Source organism: Gorilla gorilla, chromosome 1, assembly GCF_029281585.2.
Source record: "Gorilla gorilla gorilla isolate KB3781 chromosome 1, NHGRI_mGorGor1-v2.1_pri, whole genome shotgun sequence".
NCBI classification, from domain to species: Eukaryota; Metazoa; Chordata; class Mammalia; order Primates; family Hominidae; genus Gorilla; species Gorilla gorilla.
Window position 1 is genome coordinate 50,290,920 of NC_073224.2, and position 17,468 is coordinate 50,308,387.

The 17,468-nt window shown below is 48.2% G+C and overlaps 1 protein-coding gene across 10 annotated transcripts in view; it reads right to left on the bottom strand.

Annotated features, from left to right (window-relative positions):
- Positions 1 to 5,294: 5,294 nt before the first annotated feature.
- SRGAP2 (SLIT-ROBO Rho GTPase activating protein 2) overlaps positions 5,295 to 17,468 on the bottom strand; it is a 255,698-nt gene continuing 243,524 nt past the window's right edge. For 2 of the 10 annotated variants that reach the window (XM_055369873.2, XM_055369868.2), the window contains exons 20-24: positions 16,336 to 16,516; positions 14,699 to 14,845; positions 11,316 to 11,354; positions 10,778 to 11,102; positions 5,295 to 8,694 (exon numbers count right to left, since the gene is read on the bottom strand). In XM_055369873.2, the coding sequence (XP_055225848.1) occupies positions 8,311 to 8,694; positions 10,778 to 11,102; positions 11,316 to 11,354; positions 14,699 to 14,845; positions 16,336 to 16,516 (1,076 nt within the window). In that variant the 3' untranslated portion in view covers positions 5,295 to 8,310. Of the gene's footprint in view, positions 8,695 to 10,045; positions 10,141 to 10,777; positions 11,103 to 11,315; positions 11,355 to 13,561; positions 15,580 to 16,335; positions 16,517 to 17,468 lie in introns of those variants that run through there. The other 8 variants (XM_031014226.3, XM_031014224.3, XM_055369898.2 and 5 more) reach the window with 5 other exon arrangements.

The window sequence follows — 17,468 nt, forward strand, 5'->3', positions numbered from 1 at the left end:
ACCAGGAAATTCCATGTTTCTATAGAATGTTGGAGGGACTTTCCCATGGCCACACCTGGTGGTTTCCTCCGCCAGCCCCACCCCTCCCACAGTGACACTAGAACAGGAGCAGAGCTGAGAACTGTCTAGTGCTCAGATAAAGAGAACTCCCCATAACACCTCCAGCTGGAGGAGTTGCTGCAACTTCTCACATCAGGACCAGGAGGAATGTGCCTGAGTGCCTGAGATCCTCATGTTCCACCCAATCTTCCCAGCTTGCTTTTTTTTTTTTTTTTTTTTTTTGAGATGGAGTCTCGCTCTGTCACCCAGGCTGGAGTGCAGTGGCATGATCTCAGCTCACTGCAACCTCCACCTCCTGGGTTCAAGTGATTCTTCTGCCTCAGCCTCCCAAGTATCTGGGACTACAGGCATGCACCACCATGCCCGGCTAACTTTTTGTATTTTTAGTAGAGATGGGGTTTCACTGTGTGGTTGGTGAGGTGGATTGAACAGGTTGGTCTCGATCTCCCAACCTCCTGATCCACCTGCCTCGGTCTCCCAAAGTGCCAGGATTACAGGCGTGAGCCACTGGCTAATTTTTTGTATTTTTAGTAGAGATGGGGTTTCACTGTGTAGTTGGTGAGGTGGATTGAGCAGGTTGGTCTCGATCTCCCAACCTCCTGATCCACCTGCCTCAGTCTCCCAAAGTGCCGGGATTACAGGCGTGAGCCACTGCACCCAGCCTAGTCTTCCCAGGTTGCTGCCTGCCTGGCACATGGGAGAACTGCACATCCTAGTTACTTTGTGATAGGGGGAGCATGTGAGTTCCCCACCAAAGCATTTATTTCCTGATGCAAGACCCTCCCAGAGCTCTGCTTTCTGGCAGTGTGATTCTGTTAGTCTGGGTCCTTGAGTGACTGTCCTGAGCAGATTTCCCCTGCTGGTCCAGAAGGGACATTGGCTTTGGTGAGAAATCAGCCTTTGTTGCTTTAGGGCACCGAGGTTTGCCCTAATGCAATGTTTACCCACTTTTTTCCGTAATGTTTACCCACTTTTTTCCCTGATGAACCTGCTGGGTCCTCACCAGCACTCTTACTTTCCTCTCTCCATCAATCTCTTTCCCAGCATATTTAGCACATTCAAAGGAAACTGCCATGTGTCTAGCACCTACTATGAGGCAGGCACTGTGTGCTGAGGACATAAAGGCTGGGCATCCCATCAGGAGCCTGGAGGTCCAGGATGGCATGGCAGATGCTATGAGTGGCAGACGCGCAGCGGGGAGGAAGGCGATCAAGAAGGGCTTTCCAGAAGGGTTGCTTGGCCAGACTTTAGGAAAAGGGGAGTTAGGCAGAGGAGAGGGGGCTGGGGAAATGGAATTCCAGGCTGTAGGCACATGTGCAGAGGCACAGAAGCATGAGAAGAGCCGGACTGAGGCTGAGAAAAGGGAAAGAGGTAGAGGTGGCCTGGAGCCATGTGCCGTGACAGATCAAGTTTCCTTGGGCATCCTCTGTGAGGTCACATCCTCTGTGTGGACACAGTGAAGCAATGTCTTGCCTGTGCCCCAGCTGGGCAGCACAGCCAGTTGCATCCGAGAAGGTGCAGGGGGCTGGCGGGCTCCAGAAGGGAAGTCTGTAAGAGTCCCCACCACGTGTTCCCAAGTGGCTCTGAGGAGTCCTAGAAATAGAAGTGGCAATCCAAGGGTAGTGCAAGGACCAGAGGTGGAAGAGGGCGGCCCTTGACAGCAGCTGTCAGAATCTCATGTGACTTCTACAAAGAGGCCGAAAGTATAGTAAGAAGGGCAGGGGCTAGCTCCATTGCCATGGAGGTTTGAGTTCAGATTTTACCACCTACTGTGGATGACCCTAGCACGTCACTCGACGTTTCTCATAGGGCTGGTTTGAAAGTAAAATGAGATGAAGCTCCTGGCACCTGGTCTGCTCTGAAAAGATATTAATTTCTTTTTCCGCCTCTAAGGGGCCTGAGCCAGTTTTTCACAACTGACTCGCCGGCCCAGTGCCTTAAAGGGGAGGGGAAAGGACTCGGGTGCTGGTTGGGGTGCATATGGAAGAGGCTGGGGGGCATTGCCAGGCCATACGTATTTGCTATGCTCAGTCACAAGGGCAAAGGGCTGAGTGACGAGCTCTCGGAGCCCAGCTCTTTGTCACCTTCAGGGGTCAGCTCTGGCTAGGAGCTTTGGGTGCAGAAGGAGGGACAAACACTACAGCCAGTCTTGCTGCTATGGCCCCAAGCAGTGGGACAAGCTGTAAGGCAGCATCCAGGCCACTGAAGGAAATCGGCACTGGTGCCAGCGTCATCTCTCTTCGAGGAAAAGCAAGTGTTTCTCTCATTGTCTTCACTCTTCAAACCTCCTCTGCACTGTTCCCTCCTACATTGTCAGCTAAGGACCTTGCCTTAAACTTCGCTTAGATAAAAGAAGCAATCAGAAGGGAGCTCCCTCATTTCCTCCCCCACATCCACTGCCTGCCCTGTGTCTGTACTCACCTGCCTTCCCTCCCACGCGACAGCAGGAAGTGCTTCTTCTTGAGCCTCTTCTAGTGGCCATGGCCAACCCTCCCGCTTGTACCCTGCAGCTCACCCTCTCCTCTCCTGCACATTCATTCTTCCCGTTCTACTGCGTCCTGTCCACCCCACCAAACAAATGCACCTCTGCACTGCCCATCTTACCCTTGTCTCTCGATGCTCCCCATTCAACGAGTTGCCAAGTTACTGCCTCTTCCCTCCCCATTTGCCACCTAACCCACTCCAGTTGGACTCATTCCCCCTCTGCTGAAAATGCTCTTGTCCAATGATTCCCTTTCTATGCCAGCCTCACCTTACCCCATTGGCATTCAACAGCAGATTCCCTGCTTTGTTGAAGCATTGTCCTCTCCTGCTGTCTGTGGCCCTGTGCTTTCCCAGCCATCTACCTTATTGCCACTTGCTCATTCTACCTTCTTTGCTGGCCCCCTTCCTCTGCTGCATTTCTTTTTTTTTTTTTTCTTTTTTCTTTTCTTTTCTTTCTTTTTCTTTCTTTTTTTTGAGACAGAGTTTCACTCTTGTTGCCCAGGCTGGGGTGAAATGGCGTGATCTTGGCTCACTGCAACCTCCACCTCCTGAGTTCAAGCGATTCTCCTGCCTCAACCTCCTGAGTAGCTGGGATTACACGCATGTGCCACCATGCCCAGCTACTTTTTTTTTTTTTTTTTGTATTTTTAGTAGAGGCGGGGTTTCTCCATGTTGGTCAGGCTGCTCCCGAATTCTCGACCTCAGGTGATCCACCGCCTTGGCCTCCCAAAGTGCTGGATTACAGGTGTGAGCCACTGCGCCCTGCCCCTTTGCTGCATTTCTAATGATCGGGACCTTCTCTTTTTTCCATCTCCACGCTCTTCCTGGGAATCTCTGTTTGAATACATCTATAATGTAATAGCTCCTAATACGTTTTCAGGTATTATCTACCCCCAAAACTCCAAATTCATACATCCAAGGGTCTACCTGATATTTCCACTTAGATGTCTACCAGTCATATCAGCCTTGCCAGATCAAGCAGAATACTTCATTTCCTGAACAACTCCTATCTTATTAGTTTCATTTTCAGGGTAATACTCATTTTGCTTCTTTATCTGTCCTTCCTCATTAGAAAGCTCCATTACCTGTTTTTTTTTTTTTTTCTGTTCAGTATCATATGACAGTGCTTGTACAGAGAGAAGCTTAATGTTGATTGACTAAATGACTGTCTTTAGTATATGTAATATGCCAAGGTTGCTAACTCCTGAGTAAAAGGAAATGTCATATACCTATGAATATAAATCAGGGGATTCCAATCTTTTGGCTTCTCTGGGCCACATTGGAAGAACTGTCTTGGGCCACACATAAAATACTCTAACACTAATGATAGCTGATGAACTAAAAAAAAATTGCAAAAAAATCTCAATGTTTTAAGAAAGTTTATGAATTTGTGTTGGGCCACATTCAAAGCCATCCTGGGCTGTGGGTTGGACAAATTTGATATAAACATTTAGGTTAGATAGTCTTAAAAGACTGTTTCCTAAATTCACATACATCTGGTCTCCATTTTTGGTTTCTATCTGGATGGAATGGACTTGTGTTTTGACGGTGTTCATTGCCACTAGTTTCCATCCAGCCCCCATCAGGACATATGAGATAAAAAGAACCATATATGGATAAAGAGGACCTAAAAAGCATAGCCTGCCTTTGCCTCGGGACCCTCTGAAAAGGGGCTCTTTGGTCCCCTGCTCACAGCCTACAAACTGGCTCCATGTCACAGCTATTATGGGGTGCTCCTGGCCATCCCCATTCTCCCTGCAGTCAGGGAGAACTCATTCCTGCCACAGAGTGGCACAGCAGCCTTGGCCTTGACTTACCCGAGGCCAAGGGCCCAGCAAGAGAAGCTCAAGATGTAGCTGTTCCATGAAAACAGGGGAAGGGAAGAGACAGTAGGCTGGAAGGGCATAGCAGAGCTGAATAAAAGATATATGAATAACGGATAGGGATGATAAACCTAAGAAGGGGTTGTAAAGTGTTCTGTCTAGAGCTGGGGGTAGGATTCCGTGCATTACCACTGAACACAGGGTACCCACTTGGAGAGATGTGATCCATCCCCAGGGGCATCTTTTATTAGAACAAGCCTGTTAAAAATAAGTGTTGGCCCTAGGGGCTCTAGGATTTGTTTGAAGTTGTTACCTTGAAATAACTTCACCCTTGAACTTAAGCTCTGCTAGACTCACAATCTGTAGGAGAGAAGACATCACCTGTATCCCCCACTCCCACCAACAGCACAAGCATATTGGTCAGCTTTTCTCCCAGAGGCAGGGGGCTGTCAAGGGCAGAATGACTCAGGGCTTTGGTTGTGGAAGAAAGAATCTCTAGTCACCCTTGGTTGTAGCTTGCCAAGTTTCTAAGCAACTTCTTAGGCCCCACTCCCTGAAGTGAGGAAATCTGACTAGAGATAGAAATGAGAACAGTCCTTATTGAAAACAAGGAAGGTGGATTCTGTGAAGGAAATGGTTCTCATGGCAACAGGCAGTCCAATGGTGAGCTGGAAGACTCTCTACAAAACCTATGAGAATCCACACACAGGCTAAATGGAAATGCTGGGGAAAAAACCTCCCATTCTAAATGCAAGTGTGCTGTGCCTTGGTGGGGAGGGAGAAGGTGGCTGGCTCTAAGGTCATCTCGTTGCTCTCTGTGTTGCCAGGCAGGGCTCTGTTAGCACAGACGAATCAAAATCCCTCCTGGGCAGCTGGAGTCCTGAATCAGAGATTTCAGAGAGGAGAGAAGGGATATGAACTGCAGCATCGAAACCTAAAAATGTATTTTATTTTGAAGTTGTGCTTTGGATTTTCCCCAATCCAACATCTGTTGAGTGACAGTCTTAGGTTCACACAAAGCATCTCCAAGCATACATACAATATTCCAGTTATCAACACTATTTTAAAGAATATACCATTTTACACAAATGTGACATACAAGTCAGACGCCACAACGTTGCGATTCCCTGGAAGATGTGACTTCTCTTCTGCAAGGGAAGTAGATCTGCACCAGCCCTTCCAGTGCTCTGCGCATCCCGGTGCTGGTATCACCGTTTCTCATCTCCTTGGGGAGAAGCCAGGGCGCCCTGAGGAGGTTGGCTGAGACCAGTGTTTCCAGTTTACAGGCTGCTGGCTACAAACTCCTCTGTTTTCTAAATTGGGATGCTAGTAGCCCCACCCCACCTCTCTTCCCCGAAGACTGACCCTTCAGAGTCCACACCAGGAAAAGGATCCATGCCATGAGGGGTGGAGCAGGGCTCTTTGAAGCATCATGCTGGTTTCGGCAAGCATAGCTGAGGAAGGCTGGTCTCCCTAGGCCCTGGATGGCCAGCTCCTTTTGGCTTTTCGGTGTAAAAATCACAGTGTGCAACCTCAATTCCAGTTGTTTGCAGTGAGCTCTGCCGAGAAGGACTCTCCTCCTATCGGTTCCTAGTCCTCTCGACAGGACCATCTCACAGGTGTTAGGAGCACCAGAGATGGGGAAGACAGCTCTGCCCCCAGAGCTGGGTTTAGTAGGTGACCACTCACACACTGTTCAGTTCATGATGCAAATTAGCGCGGATGGACACTGATCAAGGGGATGGTGAACACGAGTCATGTACAGGGTTGAAAGAGAAATAAGGCAGGAGCAACAGAACAGGCCCAAAGCGTTGCCATTAAGAAAGCTTTGCTTTTACTTTCTTAGAAGGGAGTGTGCTGGAGAGAGGGAGAAAGGGCAAGTGTGGGTACCAGTTTTGATCAGTTGGATTGAAAGGAATGTAAAGTGAAAGACAGGGTTTCATTTTCAGCAAGGAAACAGATCCTTGGGTATGAAAGCCCCGTTGGCTCGGGACCTGTGTAGGCCCAGGTGACAGGCAAGAACAACAGGTCAGGAAACAGCAACAAAAACCAAGACTGTGGGTTGCCTCTTCTAGGCTGACTCACTTCACTGAAAGAGTTCTTCAGTTCTCCCGCCTAGCACTTGGAAAGGTTTCTCTGGTGCTGCAGGTTAGCCTTCTCATTAGTGATTTCCCACAAAGCACCTCTTTTCCTTTGCACAGGATTAAAAAAAAAAAAAAAAAAAATCCTACCACTTTCCATAGATCTAACTACCAATTTCGCAGGTTGGTCCAAAAAGAATCTCTTCTAGGTCAAAGATAAGAAAACTCAGATTTTCCTACCAGAATGGCAACCCACCATCTCTCCGGAACTACAGAAAATAATAAGGCTAAAATATAAGTGCAGCTTTTAAACCAGAAAACACAGAGAAGAAGGATGAGTTTCAGCTTTAACTCAAGTTTCTGTCTGAGACCCATGAGCCTGGCTGTGGATGTGTCTGGTCCTGGTACTCCTGGGATATAGCATGATGCTAGGGGGGCCAGGACCACGGGCACCAGGTTTGGAGACTGAATTGGAGCAGACAAGGGTATGATTTGTGCATTTTGGAAGGGAACCAGAAAAAAGGCCAGAGTAGAGCCAAAATATTCAGCATTCAAATTTTAATTTTCTTTCGATTCTGGCCTTGGGAAGACTTGAGAGCCTGTGGGGTCAGGGTTCCCTTAATTGTCCTTGTTTGGATAAATGAAAACTGGTTTTAAGAGGTAGGGTCTCCCTTTAATCTAACTAAGGCTCTCTAAGCCCCTGTTGGTCCCTGAAGAGAGACCTTGTAAAATAACCAAACTAAGGGGTGGACTTATAACAAGTTTTCATTTGGGAACAATTTCTGGATTAGCAAAGCTGAATTTAATTTTTTAATAGGATAATGAATTTTATGTTTTAAGTGCAAAAAACATTAGGAGGAAAAAGGACCCATTTCTTACCTTTTCCAAACCTGCCATAGACACAATACAACTCTCTTAAGACTCTTTACCCTAAAAGGAACCAGCTATAAAACTGTCTTATACAGGAAAATGTCTTAAATGGAAAATGGTCCATCAGAGACAAAGGTAGGAACCCGAGAAATGTCTATACATTCAGAAAAACTTTAAAAGCTCCTTAATAAGACGGGGGTGTACTTCTAGGGGATGGAGGAGAGCAAGAGCAAACACCAATGACCAATTCACATCAATGGAAAGAACACAGAGAGAAAGCCCCCAACCCCAAACAGGTTACGGGATTGTCCCATCCCGTTATGTTTCATATGATGGAGAGATTTCAAAGGCTAGGTTCTCTGGCCCAGACAGAACAAAGTTTGTAATGGAAACAGAGACCCCTGGTGGCTACTGTGTGAACTGCCACAATAACTTACAAAGAGACTGGTCTATGACCAGGAGAGGCTACACATGCCAGAGACTAGAAAAACATGTGTGTGTGTGTGTGTAAAATGTGTGTGTGTGTAAAATATGTGTGTGTATGTAAAATGAAGACTGGACTATATTTGATTCTCTATAATCAGTTCCCAAAACAAGATGCCACTGAAAGCTGGATGGCAGTAGGCAACCATCTGGTCAAGGCATCACCGTGGTCTGAGGGGACTGAGACTTGAGCCCATGTCCTCAGGACTGCCTCACCAGATTTCACAGTGACCTGATAATGAAAACCTGTCTCTGGCTAACCTAAGAACGGTACGGACTGCAGCTGGCTGAATTACGACGACTGGGGGAAGCAGAGGGCAGTGGGAAGGGAGAGGCGATACCAAGGGCTTCATTCTCAAGGTTTTGGGAGACGGGGAGGCTAATAATTCCTGCAAGAACATCTTAGAACCTAATTTTCAACTGAAGTCCCCAAGCTAGTTAAATAGGAAGATTTTAATAACAGTCAGTCCCTATAGTCCCCTTGTCTAGAACAATTAAATTATTATCCCTCAGACAGTACAAGACTTGTCAGTAGACTGTGGGGAAGTTGATGAGTTGACACCAGGGCTAGTGGCATTTGTTTTGGGGAAGACAGTGGGCTTGGGCCGTGTGGCTGGTGGTTTGACCGGGGCAGCCATCTTGACAGACTTGACAGGCCGGAAGGCGCAGGCGATGTCCCCAGCAGTACTGGCGCTGCGCTGGAAGGCGGGCTCGGGGTCCTTGAGGAGCTGGGTATGCAGAGGGCTGGAGGGCTCCGACGTGGGGGCCACCACTGGGGAGGTTTTGAGGGGCTCCAAGGTGTCCAGAACCACATCAGGGGTGTGTTTGACACTGCTCTGCCGTTCTAGCTCCCGTAGCTCATTCAGGGCCGAGTTCATTGTTGCCTCAATATCCTGCAAAACAGGAAAAAGGAGGAGGTGAGGCAAATGAGGGGAGAATTCCCCAAGGAGCCGGTTTCAACAACACAGGCCAAGGCATGAAATTGACCGTAAGATGTCCAGATTATTGTACTTGGCCTAAATCTTTGAACATATGAATGCTCAGAAAGTAGGGAAAGGGGGACGGAGGGATTTTCACTGTCATGAGATTTTTTTTTTCCTTTAGAAAAAGTAATTGATTTTTTTTAGAGACCCTAGGTTTTATAGATAGATATTGAAATACTTATCGACGAAGTGACATATAATCTAGTGGGGAAGAGAAACACGGACAAAATAAGAATGGCCAGGAGTTTGGTGATGAGTACATGGGGATTTGTTATCCAGTTCTGTCTGCTTTGGGTAGGTTTGAAATTGTACAAAATAAACACTTTTTTAAAAAGTGGTAGAAATGATGTATGATCTTTATTCTCTTGGACTTCAAGGCCAAAGGTGAAGAGGGTTAGTCCTTCCTCCTCAGGGGCTGAGGAAAGTTTCAGGAGCCCAAGACGCCTCCCCCCGCCCCTCCTCCCCAACTCAGGGCAGTGTCCAATTTGAAACCATTTCCTTCCAGCCATCACCACCAAGGGGACCAAAGAGTGACCAGGAGGGGGAGCCAAAGCCCACATAGGTGAATCAATTGCCTGCAAATCAATGGAACACTCTAGATCTTTACCCAACAGCAGTCCTAGCCCAGGGACTCAAGGCAGAACCAAAGAACCTTTGTATGCAAGCCAGCTGCCTTCCAGTGAGACTTCCCAGCTCCCCGCTCCCTCCCCATAAACCTGTGTCTGGCACCCCCAAACTACCACAGGATTTCTTCTTGGGATTAGGTTCACATGGAAAGATTTTACACATTCCAAGCGAAGGCCTTTGGTTAAGGTTTCTTTGTCGTACAGACCGATGCATGCTTTCTGTTCACAGTGATTCAGTTTCACTCATCCCTATGACATTCTCAAACCTTTAAAATGCTCAGGAAGAACTCCATCTCCCTCCTCAGTCGCACTCTACAGCTAGTCTGTCCCAGCTGTCTACCTTTCCTGACATTCCTATTAACACCTGGCCAAGGAGGGAGCTGGGAGGATTCCCGTAGTGCAAGGCAGATTGCAGCCAAGAGCTTAAATAGAGGCACAGAATAGAAGGCTAGCAAAGCAAGACATCTCAGGCCTGTAGCTCAATACTGGGCTTGCCAGGTACATCTCCGTAAGCAGAGAACCACAATTAAGCCAAGAGAGACCATGCCCAGCCTCTATCACCCCCTGGAAGATGGGGTAAGGAGAATCTCAACTCAGTTGAGATAAGAAGGCAACAATAAGCCCTTAGTTCCTACCTGGTCTAATGAAAATTATATAGTTGGGAGAGACGTCTGAGTGAACTGCTTGGAGTGGCCCCGGTAGTCGGATTTTTAGATGTGGGGTTGGATCTCTAATATTTCATGGAAAACAGAGAGTCATCAGTGCGGTGCATACACAGAAGGAAGACCCTGCAACCAGGGAGCTCATCTCCATAGCCTCTGGAGGCTTGGGCTGCAAATCCTTTTGGTTACCAGAGCTCTCTGCAGCCAGAGTATTTTTTAGGTCTTTAAGACCAGGTGCAGGTTCTTAATTGATCATCTACCCATTCAGTACCAGAGACTAGCCTTAGGAATCGGGATGATGGTGATGGGCACAGCAATATAAACATGTGGCCAGGATTACACCTGAGCCTCAACAGTCGGGCAGTTTCACTAAAGTCTACCAAGGTCTTTAGACTCAAAACTTGGGCTTTCAAAATACTCTTAATACCGGCTTTAAAAATTACAACAGCCTTCCTAATAGCCAGTGTATGAGCAAGAAGCTAGGCTTCTTTTATTCTGTCTTTAGGTTCTTCCTGGGGAGAGAGGGACAGGCAGACTGCTTATTAAGCTGTCTTATCGGGTCCACATGTCCAGAGTGGACATATACTCAGTATATCACGTACAAAATAATCATTCTGTTTCAAGTCCTGTCATAATTAGGTGGGTGGCACTAAGTGGTAGTGATGAATGTAGACTCATGCTGTCTGTCCAGGAGCCCACAGTTACCTGAGCAATGACCTCAGGGTCCATGGGCCGATGGTTATTGAAGCTTTTTGACCTTCCCGCTGTGGCAGTCTTCCGGATCTGTGGACTATCCAGCCGATTCTTCAGGGATGAGTGGCGGCTGATGGAGTTGAGGCTCCCGTGCCCACTGATGGAACACTTATCTGGCCCTTCTTTGGGGAGACTCTGGCTCATGATGGGCTGGGAGGATGGGCGGCAGCTAGCCCCCACCCCTGGGGAGGAGGAGTCAGTCAGGGAACTGCTCAGCCCATGGCTGTCACTCCGAAAAGTTTTCCGGATGCTCCCAGATTCTGGACGCTTCCTTTGCCTTCAATCACAAACAGAAAGGGCAGTGTGATCAGGGAGCCCTGGCTCCAAGGAAGCTAGGATAAGTGGGAGGGGGCAGATGTTGGCACCCAGGGACTTCGGAAGGAGAGGGACACAGAACTTGTTCTCTCCTCAGCTTCATCTTCTCTTGCATTCTCCATGTCTTCACTCCCTTGCCACCCCCAAGCTGGGCGAAGGAGAAATGGATACTTACTTGGTGGTCACGGGCTTTGTGTTGTCAAGATGTAAGTTGCTGTCAGAAAAAATGTCTGATTAAGCGAAAGTTTCTAATGGGAAAGAGATTCATGGAAAGGCCCCTTCTGTGACCTGCCATGAACAGAAACCTAAGGCCCCAGGTAGGAGAAGAAGTCTCACCATCACCAAAGAGGTCAAGATTGCTGGTAAGAGGATAGTTAACTTTTCTAAATTTTAGCATGTCTCTTTTTCCAAAAAGACTGTAACTGTTTTGGGCTCTGGCAAGAGGCTGTTGCTTATTCTGTAGGCATGGAGCAGAATAGTTTTCAAGAGGCAGCAACACTGCAGAGTTGGGGCCCAGTTTGTGCGTTTTCTTAGTGTGGAAATACCTCTACATGACTCCCAAGTCACCCAGCACTGGGCTGAACCCTGGATCTGGGCGACTTTGTTTCAGACCACTTAGGGCTCTCAGACAAAATGGCTTGGCAGAATCCTAGTTACATGGGTGTTGCCTGCTGCTGGATAATTTCATTTTGTCTTGGAATCAGATCTGAAAAGGTCTAATCTAAGAGGCAATGAAACTTCTGATTTGGATGGCTGCTGAACAGCTCTGATCTTGAATCTAAGAGAGATGGGGGCTGAGGCAGGAGTTGAGGTGGAAGGAGGGAAGGGGTCAGACTCTGAAGATAAGGAGCTGGTCTGTGAGGTGGGGACAGTGCTCTAAGCCAGTCCTAGTCCTGTTCACTGCTGAGGACTTCCTCATCTTTCTGCCTACAGGGCCTGGCCCAGGACCTGGCATGTATCAGTCACTCCATGAGTCTGTCCACTCGGCAGTTTTAGGCTTGTGACTCAGCCGCTCTCGAGTGGAAAAAGGATGTTCTCAGAGTCTTCTAAGGCCCTGCTGAAATGAACCCCCTTTCTGCAAGGATTTCCCTGGCACCACTAACTCCAACTGCACTGGCACCACTGCACCACTAACTTCAGTTGCAGGAAGAATGGACCCCTCCCTCCTCTGTACCTTCAGAGCATCTGATGCTACCTGTCAGTTACCTGTCCATAGGGTCTTTACCTTGCCAGACTGTGAGCTCTGAGATCAGGGACCTCGTCTTTTTTATCTCTGAATAAACACCAGCAGTGCTTGGCACAACAGTAGATACTTAATAAATGTGTAGAATTAAATGGAAGTGCCACACCCTAATAGCTCTTTGCTGATTTCCTTTTTCTGCTTGAGGATGGCTGACTCATGGGCTGAAACTGCTGAGAAGACAGATTTATGGGGTGGCTGTGGTGTGCCATGTCCCAGGCTAGGCCCTGGGGATGTAAAGAAAAGGAAGACAGAGTTCCTGGGTTCAAGGAGCTCAATCTGGTGGGGGATCTGAGTGCAGCGTGAGTACCAAAAGGTATTCAAAGTGCCTTTGGAATGCAGCATAAGGGCACCTCACTCAGCCTGGGGAACTCAGGGATGTCAGAATGGCTTCTCCAAAGAGCTAAGTCTTTGGACTGAGTGTTGAAGGGAGATGAGGAGGTGACCAGGTGAGGAGACAGCAGGCGTGAGGGCCCAGGGGCGAGAGAGAACCTGGGCACTCAGGAAACTCAAGGAATTTGGGAGGAGGAGTGGTGTGGGGGGCAGGAGGTAAGACTCAAAGGCCAACTCACTCCTAAGGGCCAGACATGCCCAGGGGCCGCCGCTCACCCACCCACCAGGTGATGAGGCTTGTCCTCCAAGAACCCCATCCCAAGACTCCTGACACCAGCAAACACGGAGTTCAAGGGAACCACCTTAACTGTCTACCAGATACTCTTTTTTTTTCTTCTTTTGTTTACCATTTCAGTTTTTACTCTCTACAATTTCTATGCACAAATGGCATCAAATATATGATGGCTTAAAAATATGTACTTAACTAATTATCTAACTCTTCCTCCACCAACCCCGCCTTGGTTTCTAAGTTAATTATAGGATCACAACCTTTTGATTGTAGGGTTATAATTTAACACAGAATTGTAAATAAGGAAAAAAATGTGATTAGCCCACAGTTACTTGATATTGGCTTGCCCTCCCAGCAGGGCAGTGTGCTGGAGGGAAACAGAAACTCCTCAATTTTTTTTTAACTGGTCTGAATTAAATTATAACTACACTGAGTAAGTGATCTGAATAAACGACTTTACTAACTTGCGGGTGAAAGAGATGGAAAAGAGCCACGTGCCCCAACCACTCCCCCTGCTACCGTCTGGGTGGAAAAAAGCCAAGAGATCTGGGAAACCTGGTATAGTTTAAAAACAACAAGCATCCTTTATTCTCCTTCCAGTCTCAGTGTCCAGAGGCTACGGTTAACAGGTTTTCAAAGTGCAAATCATTTCATTCCTCAAAAGCCAGAGGGGAATAAAAACTGTACATCATCTCCAATCCATATTCATCAGGAGCGCCCTGGGGCTTGTCATCCTGCTGGCATGGGGCCAGGTTTCAGGGTCTGGCGGAAAGAGGTCTGTAGGCTTTGGGACTTGGTGTCTGGCCCCTTGAGATGAGATTAGTTCTCCAATAACCTGAATGCCTCTTGGGGAGGCGGCAGCACGCAGGCGTAGAATCCCTCTAGACAGCCAGATCGGGCGTGGGTGGAGTTTAAACCCCAGGATGTTGCTAACAGCCACAATGAAAGCTGGGGGTCAGAGGTAAGAGCCTGCTGAGCAGGAGTGGGGATCTGCAAAGGGACTAAGGGGGTGGAATAATACAAAAGGCCAAAGCAATAGGAACAAAATGGAAAATTATTTCTCCTGGTGTGAAAGGGCAGAAGAAAAGGGAGCTAGGGGTTAGCCAATGAATGAAGAGCTCAGGACAAAGCTTTCCTTAGGGACATCGTGGCCTCCTTTCCTCCACAGGAGTGAATGCAGGACAGGGGGAGGAACAGACACATGATATCTCAATAAACCCACCTGGTGTAACATCAGCCTAGTAGAAGCCACACACAGACTCTGAATCTTTGCACGAACATGGGTCAAGGAAGACAGACATGAAAGACTATTATTTGAGTATGGATTGGAAAAAAGAAGGCACCTCTGAGAAACAGTACAAAACCAGGTTGCATAAAGTGACCAAAGCTTTGGTCAAAGTTTTAGCTGTAAGACTGCCACAAAGGTCTGGGTGGACAGACACTGCGGGAAAACACAGTAAAGCACCCTTCCACAGCACGAGGGCAGCTAGCTGGAGACCCGGACCTGCCCCGAGGCTTGTAGCAGCATCCTCAGCCCTGTCCGCCTTGCAGCAGCAATGACCACATGCAAACTGTTAGGCTGGGGGAGCTGGGAGCCCTACGTGCAGCACAGGAATGGAGATGGGGGTTAGGCCAGAGGGTGAGGCTGGGTGTTGCAAGTCATTCAGGGGAGCAGAAAATGAAAAGCAGAGCTTACTTGTTGATGTTTGCAAGATAAATATCGGCTACATGACCCCCACTGGGACAGCTGGCCCCCGCTCTGGCTGTCACCTTTTCTTCAGGTGGCTCAGAAATGACCTCAATCTCAGACTTGGGGCTGGACCTCTCCACGACACCGTCCTCGCTGGGGGAGAAGGGGCAGGCAGGCAGGGAGGAGGGAAAACAACAACAACACAAAAAGCAGTGTTAAATCGGCAAGATGGCCCCCCGACATACACGCGACCCCACACAGCTCTGAGGCAGCAGCGACACCTGGCTGGACTAGTTCCGTGAGCAGAGGCAAGGAAACCTAAGGGCCTTTGAAGGGTCGTTTAAATAAAAATAAATAATCCGCTGAGTTCTGCGGGCTCCTCAGCTCCTCAGGAAAGCGTGGCTAGGGGACACCTGGATTCGAGGCATCTGCCTTCTACCCCATGCTGCTTCCTGGGGAGGCCGTGCTGGGGCGGCCTCCTGGAGAAGGAGGCGGCAAGTCCAGGTTGTGGTTTATTGGCTGAGGTCCTGAGCACTGCCGGGTAAGGACAGTCAACTGTGTGGTGGCTCTGGAGACGGCGGCGTCATGGCAGGACACCGCCACACACTGTCGTAGCGCCTCTAGCCCCGCTCAGAGCATCCAAGCCGGTCCCAGGTCTCTCCACTGCTCTCCTGGCCCCTCTGGCTACTGATGACAAAGAAAGCCCCTTCTCCCCCACAATTCATCTTCTCTTGATCCTGTGGTGAAGTCATAATGCTAAATTTGGGAGGGTCCTGTCCACGCACAGATTGCCACCAGGTTTGCGATGCTATCAACAGAGGGAGGATTTCCCTGCAGAACGAGCCGGGAAGAGGCTGGGAGGGTGCAGACTCACTCAGGATATCAACCTTTAAAAAATAATATTAAGGGAAGGACTAAAAACACTGACAGCATCGTATCCAAGGGAGGGGAGCTGGGGACAGAGACAGGGCAAAGGGACAGGGGGCAGGCTTGGGTGGGCCCACGGGACAACTGCTTCAAAGTGTGAGAATCAACCAACAGCCTATCAGATGAGATCTCTCTGGGACCAGTTCAGGTTTCCTTTGTTCCTTGACATCCTTTTCCCTCCTTTCCCCATCTTACCCCATATCAACCTCATCTCGGTTAAATGAACTAGGTCACTTCCATAAGGCTGCTTAAGCCGCATTTCTCCTAGAAAAGCAGTCATTTTAATTTGCAAGTGGAAGAGTGGCTCAACAGGTTGGGGTGAGCATAGTTGTTCAAAAAAAAAGAGAGAAACAAAAATGTTTTCCCAGCCTGATCTTTCAAGAAAAGAAATATAGGTGGTCAAATAAAAACCCCTTGTTATCACTCATCAGGTATAAATATGGATGAGTGCTGGCTGGCTGGCAGGTTTCTAAAATGACTGGATTAGGGGGTGATTTGCAGGGGGCACAGATAGTGGAGAGATTTAAAAAAATTCTCCACTGAGTGCAGGGAGTGGGGCGGCGGGGGGTGCTCTTCAAGGAACTGTGTGAGCCTCAGGACTGCACTGGACCCCCCAGGGGTTGGCCTCCCTCATAGTCCTATGGCTCCAGAAATGAAGTCTCACTCCCATAGAGCAGCTGGGGACCACCCCCAAAGATGCCATGGGCCCAACGTACGTGTCTTGGACCACGATGTACTGATGGGGGATGAGTCCGTCGATGCCATTGTGCCGGCCTTCCCACCAGTCGTCGGAAGCCCGCTGGTAAAGCAGCAGGGATGCTCCCTTCTTAAAGGACAGCTCTCGGGCTGTCCGGCCCACGTAGTCAAACTTGGCAATGGCCTCGATGGGCTCACATTCTGAGAAGGGTGGAAAAGAAGTAAACACATGTTCTTGGGACCTGCAGACTCAGGAAACTGGGTGGAAAAGCTGAATTAGCTGAACTTACAGTGGTAGGAAATTACTTAGTGAGAAAACGAAGCCATGGATGACCTATAAAGCAAGTAATTCTCACGCAGACTGTACCATTATCCTGAAAGCACTGTTATCACCTTTTACCTGCCTTTGCTCACACTGTTCCCTCCACCAGGAATCTTCTTCTCTCTTATCTGCCTGATGAAGCACATCAAAACACAACTCAAGCATCCCCTGCTTTTTTTTTTTTTTTTTGGGACGGAGTCTTATTCTGTCGCTCAGGCTGGAGTGCAGTGGCTCGATCTTGGCTCACTGCAACCTCTGCCTCCCGGGTTTATGCGATTCTCCTGCCTCAGCCTCCCAAGTAGCTGGGACTACAGACGTGTGCCACCACGCCCAGCTAATTTTTTGTATTATTATAATAGACGGGGTTTCACCATGTTAGCCAGGATGGTCTTGATCTCCTGACCTCGTGATCTGCCTGCCTCGGCCTCCCAAAGTGCTGGGATTACAAGCGTGAGCCACGCGCCCGACCGCATCCCCTGCTTTCTACAGTAACTTCTTTGGTGTTTCCAAAGATCTTCATGCTTTGACGTCTATCATCAAACTTGCCATACTATATTTTTAAGCATTATTTCTTTTCTAATTATATAATCATTCCAGTAATTGTAGAAAATGTATCCTACATTTTTTAGAATACATACATGTATTCTAAATATTTTATGTTATCCATTCCCCCTAGTAAGTAGAATGTGAGCTTTCTGTCTCTCTATAAAGAGAAAATAACTTGCCCAATCAACTTTCCAAGGAGCAAAATATGAAAATATATTTTGTGACCAACCTATGAAAAAAATGCACATGAAAGTAATCTAAAAAAGTAAAAGGGGTTTACGAATG